The 16,695-nt window shown below is 53.1% G+C and overlaps 1 protein-coding gene across 2 annotated transcripts; it reads left to right on the top strand.

The window, feature by feature from the left end:
* The first annotated feature begins 2,025 nt into the window (after nt 1-2,025).
* Rgs14 (regulator of G protein signaling 14) lies at nt 2,026-15,907 on the top strand. 2 transcript variants are annotated; one of them, XM_041660157.1, is made up of 15 exons: nt 2,026-2,232; nt 8,833-8,854; nt 9,049-9,227; nt 9,576-9,668; nt 9,798-9,893; nt 10,260-10,403; nt 10,532-10,643; nt 10,968-11,080; nt 11,836-12,039; nt 14,005-14,081; nt 14,300-14,426; nt 14,515-14,596; nt 14,705-14,751; nt 14,831-14,945; nt 15,176-15,907. In XM_041660157.1, the coding sequence occupies exons 1-15, from the start codon at nt 2,188-2,190 to the stop codon at nt 15,313-15,315; spliced, it is 1,596 nt and encodes a 531-aa protein (XP_041516091.1). In that variant the 5' UTR covers nt 2,026-2,187; the 3' UTR covers nt 15,316-15,907. The 2 variants fall into 2 exon arrangements, with proteins under 2 accessions (XP_041516091.1, XP_041516090.1); XM_041660156.1 differs by having other exon boundaries at nt 9,750-9,893; nt 15,176-15,905.
* Nucleotides 15,908-16,695: the final 788 nt, after the last annotated feature.

Below are 16,695 nucleotides of genomic sequence, written 5' to 3'. Positions count from 1 at the left end.
TACTCCAGCTCCAGTGTATCAGACACATCAAGCCTTCTCATGTACTGGAACATACATTCACATACATACATACACACAAAATAATGAAGTAATAATAATGATTAATAAATAAATCTCTAAAACAAAACACACAGTTCTCACTTTTCTCAAAACGTTGGGGTAAGGCCGACGAGATGGCTCAGCAGGTAGGGGACTACTCGCTACCAAGACTGATGATCTGAGTTTTATCCCCAGAACCCAACTGGAGAGACGAGAGAACCACCGCCTGATAGTCAGCCTCTGACTTCTACCACAGCATGAACATGTACCCACACATCCAATAAATAATAAATTGGTGAAATAAACTTTTTCAAAGAATATTTTTCTCTGCACATGTTGGAAAACTATCCACTCATTTTATAGTATTTAGAAATATTGGTGACGGGGCCTTTGCACAGAAAATACATCATAACAAGGATGGATCCATTGTGATGGGATAAGTGTCCTTTATAAGACAAGACAGGAGAGAGCATGCTTCCCTCTCTCTGCTCTCTACCACATGTGAGCTCAGCAAAGAGATGGCTGTCTGCAAGCCAGGACTCGTCAGACCACAGACTTCTCAGTGCTTGGTCTTGACATGCCAGCCTCCAGAATAGTGAGAAAAGCAAACTTGTTCAAACCACCCAGTCTATGATATTTTTTCTTTATAATTTAAAAAATATTTTTATATGTATGACCATATTGCCTGCACTTGTGTCTGCATATTTCCTGCATACCTGGTACCCTTGGAGGCCAGAAGAAGGCATCAGAGTCTCCGGAACTGGAGTCAAAGCAGTTGTGAGCTGTCACATGGTTGCCGGGAATGGAACCCAGGTCCTCTTGAAGAGAAGTAAATTACTGTTCTTAACCACTGAGCCATCGCTCCAGCCCCATCTGTTTGTTTGTTTGTTTGTTTGTTTGTTTGTTTGTTTGTTTGTTTCAGGACAGAATCTCATTATGTAGTCCTGGCTGATCTGGGGCTATGTAACCAAGGCTGGCCTCAAGCTCACAGAGATCTGCCTACCTTTGCCTCTCAAATGATGGGATTAAAGGCATGCGCCACCACCGCCCGGCAGCAAGGTATTTGTCTGAACTAAGATAGTTCTGCGCCAAGGTGGGGTTTCTCCATAAGTATGGATTAACTTGCCTCTTTGGTATGGATGTATACAATTCATTCTCCTAGCCATTGGTACATGTGTGCAGACCTGATGGGGCATCTGACTACACATAGACCAACGTATGGATATGCCTGTCATATGTACCTACCTAAGGCACTGTGCATGCACACACACACACACACACACACACACACACACACAGATTGAGGCTGGTGTAGCTAAGTCTGACCTCAAATTTACTGTGTAGCTAGAGCTCCAGGTTCTCCTGCCTCAACCTCCCAAGGGCTGGCATTACGGGTATGTGCCACCACATCCAACTTTTCATGTGTATGTCTAAAGCTTTAGGTGCTCTTGTGAAAGGAAGACATGCATTCATGACATGCACGCCCATGTGCATGGTCACACATGTGTATGTGCTTACCTCTTTGCTCTCCGGTTCATCAGATGACAGTCTAAGGATAAGGTCTCTGCATGAAAACTGCCTGGGCTAAGAGTGCTAAGCATGCAGAAGCCTGGCACATAGTAGGTATGGAGTAAATGCATAAAGCACACGTATGGATAGCCAGGACCCAGTGCACATGTCCCCACGTCCACAGGAACCCCTGCCATACTACATGGTACAAAAGCTCCTAGTTATATGGCCATACACTTCTGTGAGCTGACAAACAGCCTTGAAGCTGCCAGGCTGAGCCAGAACACTCCAGGCTCCTCACTCGGCACAAGGAGGCTCCTGCTGTGTGTTGGTGCTTGCATGGGGTGCAACCAAGGGTGCGTTGGCGGCATGTGTGTGTGCGTGAACGTGTGTGTATGCGAGTAGGAAGAGACGTTCGCTCTCTTAGACCTTGCTTCTTTCTGTGGTTTGGTTTCTATAGAGACACTTCCTGTGGCAAAGAAAAGAGGTAGTGAGCTGGTGTTTCAGGATGTGAAGGCCCGCAGGAGCACAGCGAGCTCTCTCCACTGCCTGCCTGCCACCCCAAGAGCTCCGATCAGTGCTTCCACAATCCTTGTGGTGGGTGGCCCCCCGTGGCGGGGACCTGTGATCAGCGGCGGTATGCCAGGGAAGCCCAAGCACCTGGGTGTCCCCAACGGGCGCATGGTGAGTGCAGGCTCTGAGCCAGAGCCACAGGGAGGGGGTGGGCACACCTAGGGTGGAGTCCAGGGGGCACACCCAGCAAGGTTGAGGAGGAGCCCGGGGGCTGCCAGCAGGCTGGAGAAGTTGGGCGCAGATAGCTGGTGATAATGGGACCTGGTGCTGTCACCCCAGGACCCTTCCAAAGGCCCTGCTAGGAGTCTGGTGCAACCCTAGAGATGAGCCCAGAGCACAGCAGGCACAGGCTCTGTTTCCCCACGCAGGTTGGGCTCCCTGCTCCCTCAACTGCTCCTAGGATTAGCCCTGTCTGAAACTGCTTAGAAAGTGGCATGGGGACCCTGTGGCCCTGTCACTCCCTGCTCACTCTTATAACCGCTCAAGTGCCTACGCCTCTGGGCCTCAGCCCCCTCTCCTCACCTCATGCTCTAGGTGCCCAAGATAAGGTTAAGAGCAGTCCTTGCCGGATCACTACATCAACCTGCTCCAGAGGCATCCTGCCAGATTTTTGGGGCTGCCCAGGATGGGTCAGTAAGGATGGGACAGGATGAATAGCTCTGCCTGTTCTATTCCTAGCCTCCAGGAAGGAGGGTGTGGGGCGGAGATTAGGAAATCCTGGGCTGCGGCCTTCCAGGTCATTCCCTACACCCTTCCAGGTCATTAACTCCCGATGAGAGCTGTCCCGGAGCTAGCTTCTGGTTCTTCTCATTCATTCAGCAAACGGGGCAGACTGTGTTGAGCCTCCCTTTGCTTGGCAGGGAACTGGCTCATCTGGCAGAGTCACCAACAACTCCCTGATAGTCACCATCCAAGGCCTCAGTCTAGTGCCATGGAACAAAGCCAGTGGGTCCAGAATGACCTGGGATCCCAGTTCTAGCTCTGTTTTCCTTCCCTTTCCTACTTTGCCCTCTGTAAAATGAAACTGGAATGGATCGAAGCCCATTGCCTAAGCAGCATGATGAACCTGAGACCCTTGGAGCACTGTGAGGGCTAAGGACATGTTAGCCCCCAAATCCCTATATTTTCAGCCCCTCTTTAAGACTCTTTTGCCTCACTAAACAGATGAGCCATCCCAGTTCCCACCCCTACTTTCCAGTTCCCAAGATTTGTCTCCACCTCTTGACCGGCAGTTTTACTGCCATCACTGAGCTATTTGGGTAGAGGGGAAAGGGGAGACCAATTCCAAAAGTTGGTCCAGCCCCCACCCTACTTCCTCTACTACCAACCCACCTTAGAAAGTCCAAGGAGAGCCTGTTTGCAAAAAATCAGCCAGACTGATGCTTCTGGAATAGAACCCAGAGCTGCGGACCAGCTGAGGGGGCTGGAGACAGACCCAGCCTCTCCCTCCTGTGTCAGCCCATGGCTTTTCTATCTAAAAGTCATTCAGAGTAAAGAGGGTGCCCCAAGCTCTGCCCGGGGTCCCGTCAAGCCCGCAGCTGCCCCAGGTCCTCTCAGTAACCGCCACACGTGTTTATCTCTGTCCTTTCTGGATCAGCTCTGAACTCTCTGTATGACTCTAGAGAGCTCATGGTTCACAGATGTCGACTTGCCGGACAACAGGCAGTTTTACGAGGCCATACTTGGCTAGAGCAGGGACAGGAAGCCAGGCGTTAGTGACTATGGGGAAGATGAGAATGGAGAGGGGTCTGTGGGTAAGGTGCCCGGTTGTTACTTCACGGGAGAGGCTCAGAGGAACACAACTGATATCCTGTTGAGTAGAAAGCTCCCTGTTTGCACATACCCCGTGTCCCCCAGCAGCGACTAGCTCTGGTCCCTTCCCATCCTCCAACATTCCCTGCTGAGGCGATGTCATCAGCCTTAGCCTTCTGGCACTCTGCTTGTCAAGCAGCTGAAATGAAACCTGTCACTTCGAGAGGGCTCTGAGCCCCCTCCCGAGAAATCGTCACATGGTACCAGCTGTCACTCATCTATGTGCTCACTCATTCACTCGGGGGCTGCTCTGGGCTGTTCCACCCTAAGCACTAAAGACCCAAGTCAGCCCACAGTGTGCCACAACGTAGTGAGGCACAAGAAGACAAGAGTGGAGATTACTAGAATAAAGTTCTGGTTTGGGGAAGAGCTTAGGTCAGGAATGGAGAAAGTCTAAGAGGAGCCTGGCAAGGAAAAGCATCTTCTCCATTAACTTCTAACACTGGAGAAAATGGTCCTTGAAGGATATGCAAGCTAGAGGGGGGAGGGGGTGGCCCGGGGGAAACTTGCATATCGGAAAACATACAGTTACTGTGGAGGGATACATCGCGAGGAAGTCTGAGTTTAACTTTGAGTTAGCCATAGTTCTCTTTCTGTAAACTCAGGTAGCGCTGGTCCCCTCAGCAAACACTGGCAAAGAGACCTACAAGAAACTCATGTGTCTCTATGTTCCTGGTGTCCAGCTCAGGGTCAGGAATGGCAGGGGCAGGACAGGGGTATATTATAGAAGGGCCAAGACATGATGTCATCCCTAAGGAGCTGTCTCAAGCTGAAGGGACCAGGCACTAAGACTGTGTAGACATCCACAAGAGCAAACAAGATCACAGGTCAGGTGCTTAACTCTGGAAGACACCAGTGATGTGGGAGAGAATACTGGAATCGAGTCTGGTTTGAGTAAGTTTACAGTCAGGGATAGAGAAAACCTGAGGTGTCCACCAGCTGCTTGCTCCCTCTTTAAGATCTGAATCCTCTAGGGGCCCAGTTCAAGAGGAGTCCCTGGGCCTCAGCTCCATTGACCTTGCCCACCTGTGCCCAAAGGCTGCAAGTCCTGGTCCTCCAGTGTCCCCCATTTATACTGAAAGTGGCGAGGCTGGGAGCAGTGACACCTGCCTTTAGTAACCGTGCCCATATATGGAAGCAGCCCGGAGTGGCATGGTGGAGTCTTCAGATTCCACAGTGGACAGACAAAACGTGGCTTCTCCTATCTCCACCACTTTCCAGCTCTACAGCTTTTCTGGCTTTGGGTCCCTCACCTGTAAAACAGGGGCAATAACATTCGATGCAGGGGACAGAGATGTTGAGGGTAGAGGAAGAATATGGTTGCCTGTGGCACAGCTGGATCAAGAAGCTTGAGGTGGCTTCCTCAGTGCCCTCAGGTCCCAGCTGCTCCCTTAGAGCCACTTCCTAAGAACAAAGCATGACAAATTAAAGCCAGACCCGACGTGGTTGGGAGGGAGTGTCACTGGCCACCACGCCCTTCCTCATCCTTTCTTCCCCTTTTCCTTCCTCACTCAACATGGCACCTCAAGAGGAGGTGAGAACTGGGGTCACTGTCGAACCTAACTTCCCCATGCCCTGGAGCCTGAGTGAGCCATAGCTGTGGCTCTGGATCCCACTTTGCCATAGCTGACTCTCTGACCAAGGTGTATCCTGTCCAGACTCACAACAGCCCCCAGAGGTGGGGAATGCTGAGCCCCATGCTCCCTAGGGGAAGATGGGCTGGAGGAAAATCTGTTATTCTAGCTGTGCAAATGACCGAGCAGGAGCTGGACTCCTTCCTCCTTCCTCCAAGCCCTAGATTTCTGTCCCTCTTCCACCTTTGTCCCGATTCTACTTTCAACAGCCAGAGGGGCAAGGAAGGCAGGAACAAAGAACCTCATGAGGCAGCGTGGGAGGAGGCACTGAACGGCTGTGCCTGAGCATGGAGAGGGCACTTGAACCAGAAACTTAGTCTTACAGATGCTTGGGCAGAGAATCAAAGAGGATGCCCCTGGATCTGGGATTTCAGGTAGACTCCACAACAAGACCCACCCTTGTTAGGTTACTAGGAGCTTCTAGGCTGCAAGGATGAGAGCCCCAGCATGAGCGTAGAGGAAAGGGAAGGGTGAAGACCAACATTTGGGGACAACTGATGATGGGGCAGGATCTAGGAGCGGTGCCAGGGGGCTCTAGAAGTAGGTACTCAGGCAGAGGAAACAGCAAAACAGGAAGCAGGGGTGTGGGGAAAATAGAAGTTTGATAAAGTGTGGGGTGGAGGTGAGGAGGAGGGAAATGATGTCGCAGGGGCTCATTAGTCAAGCAGGTAGGGTTTAGCTGTAACTTGGCAACAGCAGCCCTACTGAGACGGGCAAGGAATTGAGTCCAGGGTGGAACAGTGGGGGAGGAAAGGGCCTGGAGAAAACCTGGAAGGTGGCCCTATTAAGGACATGCATTTAATTAAAGATAATACAAAAATAAAACCTCTGAGAACCAAACAAAACCCTAATGCATCTGGCTTCAGTGCCGCTTTGGCTATGTCAAGGACTCCTGCCCAGAGAGAGCTGCCTGCAAGGGACAGGCTGGTCTGGGATTGGGGGACAGCCCAAAGGCTAAGGATGCTGGAAGAGGGTAAGGCATGCACTGAGAAGGGGACACATCCTGGAGCTAAGGAGAGGACAGCACGGGCTTGAAGTTAGGAACACAGCTGCAGCTGTGGAGCAGCTGGGGGAGGAAGGCAGCAGTGGGCGCAGGCAGGTGCCGGGGAAGGAAATAGCAGGCTGCCTGGGGACTGCAGGCCTCCTGAAGGATCTCCCACGCCCAGGAATTAGGACTTTCTCATCCTTAGCTGAGAGATGTGAGGACTTTGGTGGAGAGATTTGACTCTGATGATGAGGCTCATCTTGAGGAGTGTGAGGCAGAGAGTGGAGTGGCGGGGTGGGGGTCAGAGTGTGCTGCGCTGGAGGTGGGGAGTGGGTGCCACACCCAGCTCAGGCAATTGCAAACTTTCTCTCTTGCAAGGTTGCCACCCCCATGCAAGATCGTAGAATAAGAAGAAAGCAGAGCTAGGATTTGAGTCCTTGTCTTGAGAGCCCGGACAGCTGTGCTCTTTGCTATCCTGTAGGGTAGCACACCCAAACGCCCAGCAACATCAGCTTGGATGCATACTGGTGAGACAGCAGTAGCTGTAAATTCTGGAACACCCACTGCACACCACATAGTGTTTTGGGTTCCTTCTGTGTGTCTGCCTCGATCAATGGAGGCAGAGTCATTATTTGCCCAATTTCCAGAGAGGCTGAAATGATAACTGAGTCTTCTTCCCAAAGTCACACAGCACGAAGTCCGACTTCAAGCCGTCTAGGTGGTGCTTGCTTCCCCCTGCCTCCAAATGTAGCACAGATGCACCAGACTGCCCCCAGAGTCCTTTGAGAGGGACAAGAATCCCCTTAGGGACCGCCACTGGCGACTCAGGGCCAGTCCCGCTTGCTGCTCTGGGAAGTTTCTCCCGATCCCATGAGCATCACTCTTATAGGGAGATAGGAAAATGGAACCGATGGAACTAATGCAGAAAATCTCTCAATGTTTAATCATAGGAGACCCCTTTAAGCTTAACTTTTTCCTTAGAGGCCAAATAATATCCTACAGTATCCTGCAGGCCTATCCTGACTTCCACATGACCCAGGAATGGAGAGCAGAGAACAGAGCCAGGGTGGCTTTCCCAGGCTTGCTTGAGGGGGCGGGGGAGGGGAGACATAATGGAAGTGTCTGTGCCAGGACTTAAGGAAAGGTAAGAGGGAATGGGGGTTGGAGGTGCTAGGAGCCTAAGTGATGGGAAAAAGACAGGATACAGGCGAGCTGTTTCAGGACCTTCACAGTGGAGACAGAAATGTGACCACTTGAGACTGGCTGAGTTTGAACGGCTTGTGGGGCATCTGGAGGCAGATAGTAGCAGGAAACTGTGTGTGGTTGGAGCGAGATGTTGCGGGGAGGCACAAAGGGCCCAGAACAGAACAAGAAAGGGGAAAGTCTGTCCTGCATGGGTAGGAGTCCATGGGAGAGCTGGGGAGCTTCGGGAAGGTAGGAAAGATAACAAAGAATCCATTGCAAGAACTGCCAGATGTGGGGGAGTCTGTTTCTCCAGCGGCAGAGCTCCCAGAGAAGTCAGCTAGTATGTGCTGTAGGGGAGAACGGAGTTGGCCTGAGGGACAGTGATACTCATTTTATGGCCAGAATTGCCCAGAAAGCCTGTTGGGAATGGAAAGTTCCAAGTCCCACCCTGGATCTACTGAACCTGAATGTCAGAGGGGGTTCTCCTGGCCACTCTCTGCTAGAGTCGGAGTCTGATGGACACTACTCTGTGCCCCAAACTAGCATCCATGCCATGCCTAAGGTATGGGGAGATGAGCCCCCAAGGAGAAACAAATGCAGTTAGCTACAGAAGCATCTCCTTCCTCAAAGACAAGACCGGCCTGGCCCTTACCGTACCGTATGCTAGGCAGTGTTATAAACACAGTGTATACGGTTCCTGGGGGAGGTCGTCATTTGTAGCAACACCCCTTGTTTACAGATAGGAGCCTCTAAGTGAGCTATGTGCCCAAACTCATACAAACAGTACCTGGCAGAGGCGAGATGGAAGTCTGTGCACACATGAACCCACCTAGAAGGGCTGAGAGAGAGAAGGGAGCCGTGAACCACTAGAGTACCCCGTGAAGTCCCAGCACACAGTGGTTGGCACCTGATAGAACAGGGGCCAGGGCGGCCTGAGCAAAGCCCTAGGCAGTAATGACTCTCTGGAGACATTCAGCCTGACTCTGTAGACAGGAAACACAGTTTCCAGCTCACGGAAGGCTGGGTCCTGTGTGGCCCAGCCTTGAAATTCCTTATAGAGTTCTACTCTAATTTTCAACCTTGGGTCTCTCCTAGGTTCTGGCTGTCTCCGATGGGGGTAAGTGACAGACTGTGTGGATGAGGCGTGACTGGGAGGGAGGGATAAGGAGGTGGAAGTGAGTGTGGACACTCCCTGCTACTTGCTGGTCTTTCAGGTAATATCCCTGAAGAGTAGATGCTTGCTTGCAATGGGGATTGGGCCAAAGGCTGAGGAAGGAAAAAGGCTCACCCTCCTTGTCCATCTCTCCACAGAACTGACCAGCACAGCAGGTTCCCAGGGTCAGAGTGAGGGCCGAGGCAGCTCCCTCAGCATCCACAGCCTCCCCAGTGGCCCCAGCAGCCCCTTCTCCACAGATGATCAGCCTGTGGCCAGCTGGGCCCTGTCCTTTGAGAGGCTGCTACAAGACCCACTGGGCCTGGCTTACTTCACTGTAAGCCTGGGAAAGGGGGGGGGTAAGATGGGAGGGGCAGGGGCAGGTGCCACTGCAGGGATGGGGGATTCTGAAGAGGGCATAGACAGGGCTTCAACTTGGCCAGACTGCTCACTGCTCCTCTCTGTGGTCCCTCATCTAGCCTGTCTTTGGCACCCTTTCCCTCACCCCCGAGCTGGGAACTAACTCTTCCTTCTCCTTGTCCTCATCTCTGCTTCGCATTTTCTTTTGGTACCCAGATCTGCCACCATCTGTCTGTCTGCTCTCTTGGCCCCGTGTCTGTGCTAGTCTTTGAACACATCCCCGATTCAGACTGTGTCTGAGCCTCCCTTCCTCTTCTCATGCCAGGAGTTCCTGAAGAAGGAATTCAGTGCAGAGAACGTAACTTTCTGGAAAGCCTGCGAGCGGTTCCAACAGATCCCAGCCAGTGACACCAAGCAGGTGGAGAGAAAGATGGGACACAGGGGTGGGGACTAGGCCTGGAGCATGCCCCCTGACCTCTTCCGGTCCCTCATCCCCCAGCTATCTCAGGAGGCCCACAATATCTACCATGAGTTCCTGTCCAGCCAGGCGCTGAGCCCGGTGAACATCGACCGACAGGCCTGGCTTAGTGAGGAGGTGTTGGCCCAGCCCCGGCCGGATATGTTTCGAGCCCAGCAGCTTCAGGTGAGGGGACCAAGGGGCAAGATCAGGCTGAGAAGGGAGACCAGTGGAACACCCAATAGGAGCAGACACAGAGGAGAAGTCCGAGCAAAACTGGGGCAAAACTGATGCAGAACCAGAGTCAAATGCAGGGTCACGGCGGGAGGAGAGGGTGAAAGCCATGGATGATAGAAGGATGGACGGGGCGGGGCCAAGAGGAGGGCGGGTCTCAGACTCCAGGTAAGTGACAGGAACTGGGGCAGGGCTTGGGCCTCTCTTACACGGGCTGGCGAGGGCAGGGACACAAGCGGTGCAAGCAGAAGCCACCCATCCAGCCCTTCACTGTCCTTTCCTGGTACCAATCGCCACCCACACCCGCTGGCCGTGCAGATCTTCAATTTGATGAAGTTCGACAGCTATGCACGCTTCGTCAAATCCCCGTTGTACCAAGAGTGCCTGCTGGCTGAGGCCGAGGGACGCCCCCTGCGGGAACCTGGCTCCACGCGCCTCGGCAGCCCCGACACCTCGAGGAAGGTGTGTACCGGGGTAGCAGGAGGCTGGGCAGGGACCGCGGACAGTCTAATGTTGGGTCTTCCCCAGCTGTGGATCCCCGTGCTGGGCTAGGACCCTGCTCCGCACTAGAGTCTTCCCTGTATCTTCAGAAACCGAAGCTGAAGCCTGGGAAATCGCTGCCGTTGGGCGTGGAGGAGTTGGGGCAGCTGCCGCTTGCTGAGGGTTCTTGTGGCCGCCCACTCCGCAAGTCTTTTCGTAGAGGTGAGGCCGGCTCTAGGAATGGTGTGGCCAGGAAGCTTGGGTCAATTTTGGAAACGCCCACCTCTCCCTACTTGACCCACACAGTCTGCAAGAAGGCAAAACCGAAACCTCAAAATGTAGGTTCTTGAGACCACCGGGTTTCTCCAGGAGGCTGCGCTCCCGTGCTGCAACCTGGAAGTTTGGGGGGTGGGGGGCTACCCAAGGACGCACACACTTTAAGTACCTGCAGGATGGAGGGCCTTAAACAAGACCCGCCAAATGGGAGGGCCTCACCAGAGGGATGGTGAGAGCAAGCAGGTCCCTTCATTTCTGACTTTCCCTTAGAGATGACAGGTGGAGCTGTGAATTCAGCACTGCGACGAGAGTCTCAGGGGTCCCTGAATTCTTCCGCCAGTCTGGACCTGGGCTTCCTTGCCTTCGTGAGCAGCAAATCTGAGGTGAGCGGCATTTGGGGGGAACAAGGTGCATTTCTGGTAAGGGTTACTGCCAGTTCCCTTCATGGGTTCTCAGCATTCCCAGTGGATGTCTGTCCTTCTACTCCTAGCTTACTCCGCAAAACCATCACTCCACCCTTCTTTCTTTCCGTGCTTGATATAGTAATCTCTCTACAAATCATGGGGTCATGTTAGCCGCCGGCAGGTGCCTAAGCATGTGTGGGTGCCTAGGTGTACCCTGCATGATGTGTGTGGTTGCTTTGTGAAACTGTCCTGAGTGTCCACATTTATTTTATTTTTGTTTTGTTTTGAACCAGGGTTCTTTTTAAAAAAATTATTTAATTTTATGGACATTGGTGTAAGGGTTTCAAATCCCCTGAAACTGGAGTTACAGACAGTTGTGAGTTGCCATATGGGTGCTGGAAATTGAATCCAGGTCCTTCTGGAAGAGCAGTCAGTGTTCTTAATCATTGAGCCATCTCTCCAGCTCCCCAAAGCAGGGTTTCTATATATAGCCCTACCTGCTGTGGAGCTCCTCAAAACTTAGAGGTCTGCCTCTGCCTCCAAGTACTAGGACAAAATGTGCCACTGTGCCCAGCTGAGTGTCTACATGTTTGAGTGTACATCCCTGTGTTTCTGGAGCAAGACACATCTGTGCTTGCCTCCAGGTGCACCCTTGCACGTGTGTAGATGTATGTGTCCCAGCTTATAGCATCCCTGTGTACATATAGTCTCTGTCTGCTCTTGCCCACAACCAGAGCCACCGAAAGAGCCTTGGAAGTGGAGAGGGGGAGAGTGAAAGCCGGCCAGGGAAGTACTGCTGCGTGTACCTGCCTGATGGCACCGCCTCTTTGGCCCTGGCTCGACCAGGCCTCACCATCCGAGACATGCTGGCAGGCATCTGTGAGAAGAGAGGCCTCTCTCTACCTGACATTAAGGTCTACCTGGTGGGCAATGAGCAGGTATGAGCATGACCTGGCTCCAACTCTCGCCTCTTTTCTGGTCATGAGCCAGCTCTTTTCCTAATCTTCTGGCCACCCCTAATTCTAACTCATTCCCTATCAGCATCCTCTCCCTGCTTTATTCTGACCCTGTGTCCAAGTCTCCATGCATCCTAGGGCCAACTCCTCCGTTCATATTCCTCAAAAACCCTCCTCACACACAAACCCACCCCATAGCCTGGCTCCAGCTTCATCCAGCACCCCGCTCTGATGGTTGTGGGGAGGCAGAGCTGGGGAGAGGGTGCTGCTGGAACTGGGAATGTCCTCCAATCCCACACTTCATGCCACCATCCACATAGGCCTGCCTCTAAAGTTGCCATTGGAGGACTCACCTCTGCCATCAGAAGTCTTCAGTGAGCCTAATCTCTGAAGTCTCCTTCAAGTGAAAATGAGCACCAAGCTCTAAAGTCTAGGGAAACTCTTTTTAAAAAATAATTTATTTAAATTTATTTTATGTGTGTTGGTGTGAAGGTGTCAGATCCCCTGGCAGCGGAGTTACAGACAGTTGTGAGCTGCTATGTGGGTGCTAAGGATTGAACCCAGGTCCTCTGGGAAAGTAGCCAGTGCTCTTAATTGCTGACCCATCTCTCTACCCCCAGGAAAGCTCATTTTTAAAGCATCCTGGAAGGGGGCCCCAGGGGAACAGTGCTGCACTCCAGGGGAAGTGAGAGGAATTTATTCAAGTCCTAAGAGGCAGCCAAGGTGTGTGATCAGAACTGGAACCCAGGCTGTGTCTACTATAGGTCCATGCTGGAGGGAAGCCAGGCAAAAGGTGATTAGGGGTCAACCCTCCAGAGTGAGCCTTCCAGGGAAGGCGGGCATGTCTGGTCAGAAGGCTTCCTGAGAGGCAGCAGCCAGAGTCCGGGGGGCAGAGCTTGTCTGGGACAACTTTACGGGAAGGATGTTTCAGGAAGAGGGAGGCGAGGAGGTGTTTGCAGGACCTGGGGCATGGGGGTGTGAGGGCAGCAATGGGAGATACTCTGCCCACTTTCTTAGGCCACCAGAACAGCTGCCAACAGCCCAGATGGGCTTTGTGCCTGCTAAATATAACTTCACCACCCACATTCCACCTGTCCCTGTGTCCCTGTCTGGGAGAGTTCCCCCACCTCCATTTTAAGCCTGCCCCCTACAAGTCTTAGGCTGGTACACACAGTAGTCTTGTCTGTGCACCTACTGTGTGCTGGGGCTGTACCATTTCTGGTCCAGTTTGGGGGTGGCTGGAGCTGGTAGGAGGTGGGGAGACTGACCTAGGCATTAAGGAGGCAAGAGGTAAGGTCTGGGTGGCTAACAACAGGTGGGTGGTGAGAAGAAGTGTGTCTCATACCTGAAGGAACCGGGACCTAAGCTTTATCCTTACTGAAGATCCATCCCCCACCCCCATTAATATGTAAGCCCCCCCCTTCTGTTTTCCCAAACTGGATCCTTTCCTAAGCTTCCCCTCACACTCCCAAGCATCTTCCTTCCTTCCTTCCTTCCTTCCTTTCATCCTTCCTTTTTCTTTTTCTTCTTTTTCAGAGGGAGCTGGGTGTGTGTGTGTGTGTGTGTGTGTGTGTGTGTGTGTGTATCTTACTGTGTAGACTTAGCTGGCCTAGAACTTGCTACGTAACCCAGGCTGGCCTTGAACTCTCTCAGTCTCTGAGTAGAGTACTGAGAATAAAGGCTTGCACCATGGTGCAGGTGCCGTTGTGGCCTTGCCCAGGGCATCTTCCCCTCTTATGATCCCTTGGCCTTGGTCTTCCCAGGATCCAGCTCTGCTGGTCCTTAGCCCTTCTGCCTCTCTAGCCTTCTGTTACCCATGGGTTGGTCCTTCTGGTCTTTAGGGTACCACAGGAGGAAGTGAAGGTGATTCCCAAGTGTCCCACCCCCATCCCCCGGGATAGCATGGGAGGAGGGAGGGGATTCTTAGAACTTGCCTGGCATCCGCAGAAGGCCCTGGTCCTGGATCAGGATTGCACGGTGCTGGCAGACCAGGAAGTACGACTGGAAAACAGGATCACCTTCCAGTGAGTGCCCTACTCCAAAACTTGATCTGACTTCCAGCTGTCTACTGGGCCCAAATCTCAGATCTCATCTGCTGAGCTGGGAACTCTACCCCCTAAGCTAGAGCCCCACCCCCAAACTGTTCCACCCTCCACGTTCAGTTCTGGTCCCCTCCGGGCTTGTTTTGGGAAAAGGGGTCCCCTGGGTCTCCACCACTCCGCAGCTCAAAGGTCCCATACAGGCTGGAGTTGGCTAACCTGGAGCGTGTGGTGAGGATCTCCGCTAAGCCCACCAAGCGTCTGCAGGAGGCGCTGCAGCCCATCCTGGCAAAGCATGGTCTGAGCCTGGAACAGGTGGTCCTGCATCGCGTGAGTGATGGAGCTGTAGGCGGGGCGGGGCGGGGAAGGCGGGAAGGTTTTACGGTCTGGCTCATAGGCTCCAAACCTCTTTCTGTAGCCAGGGGAGAAGCAGCTGTTGGATTTGGAGAAGCTAGTGAGCTCAGTGGCTTCACAGACACTGGTTTTGGACATTCATCCAGGTAAGTGATGTGTATACCCTGGGACTTGGTTTCCCAGTGCGGCTCTGGCACAGGAGGAGGGGCTTGTGAGAAGAAGGCCAAACCCAACCGTGATGCTCTCCGTTGTAGATGCAAAGATGAGTGAAGCCAGCAGCACATCCCCCTGCCGTAGCCAGGTAACCGAGAACCTCAGGGCCTCTTCCCAATTTCCTCTTCTCCCCTCCTGGTTGTGAACGTCACCCCTCTTTCTTGCAGGGATGCCTGCCTAGAGCCCAGGACAAGGATACTCATCTTCCCCCATTGCCCTCCAGTTTGCTTGTGGAAGATGCCAGCAGTACTACTGGGAAACGGCAGACCTGTGACATTGAAGGTGCCCTGCCGGTGGTAGTGGGGGCCACGGGATCAGAGGGAGGAGAGAAATGGGATCAGGGCTGAGTATCATTGAGGGTGGCCTGAGCTACGGGCGGGACTAAGGGGCCATCGGCGCTGGAATATACTGATGGTCTGGGGTCAGACTGGCCATTGCAGGCAGCAGAATAGGCAAGCATTAACACAGATGCTCTGACCATATGGGTCTCCTGACTCTGTGGCTGTCCCCAGGCCTGGTGGAGCTGCTGAACCGGGTGCAGAGCAGTGGGGCCCATGACCAGAGGGGACTTCTTCGCAAAGAAGACCTGGTACTTCCAGAATTTCTGCAGCTTCCTTCCCAAAGGCCGGGCTCCCAGGAGGCTCCACCATAGACTGAATCAACCACCCAGCCTAAGGAGGGCCTTTCAGACTCCTCTGCCACCCAGCCCTCTGACGCCTGTGTAACAGTCCAGGTTGGCTGCATGGTGCCTGGGCGGACCAAGCATGCATGGGTCCGCTCTGCATGCCCTGTCTGCACCCTGAGTGTCCCTGGCCCCTTTCTGCTATGGGCGGGCCCACAGAAGGAGCCAGGAAGGGATGGAAGGGGAACTCAGAGGAACCACGTGCCCAGACTATGGCTACCTGTTCTCATAGGTTCACCTACCTGTGCTTTGCAGCTAGGCCATCAGGGGAGGCCAGGCCAGCCTCTTGGCATAAGCATACTGAACACAAATGGGTGACTTTGGCAGTGCCAGCCTCCTCAGCTTGTTCTAAGCTTTGGCAGGGGGCAGGAGGAGGGGCTGGCCCCTCCTTAAAGAGTTGATACAAGTAAATTCCAGGCGCACTGGTGAGCAACCCCCCCCCTCCATTCACTTAGACTCTACTGTACATAGGGATTTTATGGTTGGCTTGGGGCAGCTGGGTTTGTCCTGAATGTATGATATTGTTATAATAATGATAATTATTATTATTCAGCCGAGGTGTGTTTCTTGTGTACCACTCTGGTCTGTATGGTCCCATTACCCCACTGACTCTGTCACCAAGGCCTGGAAGTTCTTAGGGACCTCAGTGTATACCTCCCGACTTTCTGTTTTCAGACTCTCTCTTCCTGAGGCATGGAATATAGAGGCAGAGAGAGGGGAAGAGAGAGAGAGGGAGAGGGAGAGAGAGAGAGAGAGAGAGAGAGAGAGAGAGAGAAAGGGAGGGATCGTCCTCTACAGCTGGGCCTTGCCATTCCCTAGCTGCTCCACAGTGTCCATGGACCTGAATGCATCGTTTTTGTTGATATTCCCTGTTTCTATCAGGGATCTGATGTATCTCCACATACATTGCTGAGGGCTCCTTAGGATGCATCAGAAGCTTATATGTAGGACCAGACTAGGCCATGTATTCTTTTCCTCATCTGCTTCGCTGGGTGGTACCCCACCTCTTAAGCAGCCAGGAAAGGCAGGGAGGGAAGGAGAGGAGACTGCTCAGAAAGAAAGCCTCAGTCTGCAGGGAGAGAAGCCCAGCATGGTCCCACCTAGGGAGGTAAGTGGGAAGAGGAAGCAAGGTGGCTGGAGTGGGTGGAGCAGAGTCCTGCACACAGATGAGACCACCTTGTGTGGATCCTCCACCAGGACCTTCTCCTGCCCTCTCTTCTCATCTGACCGGTTCCTCGTCATCCTTGAAATCTGTGGGATCGATCAACGGCTATGCTGATCCACTATGCCTTCCTCTGGGGGTTTCAGGTTCCTGCCACCTGGTAACCCCCTCACTTTATCTGACCCTTT

This window comes from Microtus oregoni, unplaced genomic scaffold (assembly GCF_018167655.1).
Source record: "Microtus oregoni isolate MIOR12 unplaced genomic scaffold, Mior012 000011F_ref0000422, whole genome shotgun sequence".
Lineage (NCBI taxonomy): Eukaryota > Metazoa > Chordata > Mammalia > Rodentia > Cricetidae > Microtus > Microtus oregoni.
The sequence above is the reverse complement of the archived record's forward strand: the minus strand, read 5'-3'. Positions and strand labels throughout refer to the sequence as shown.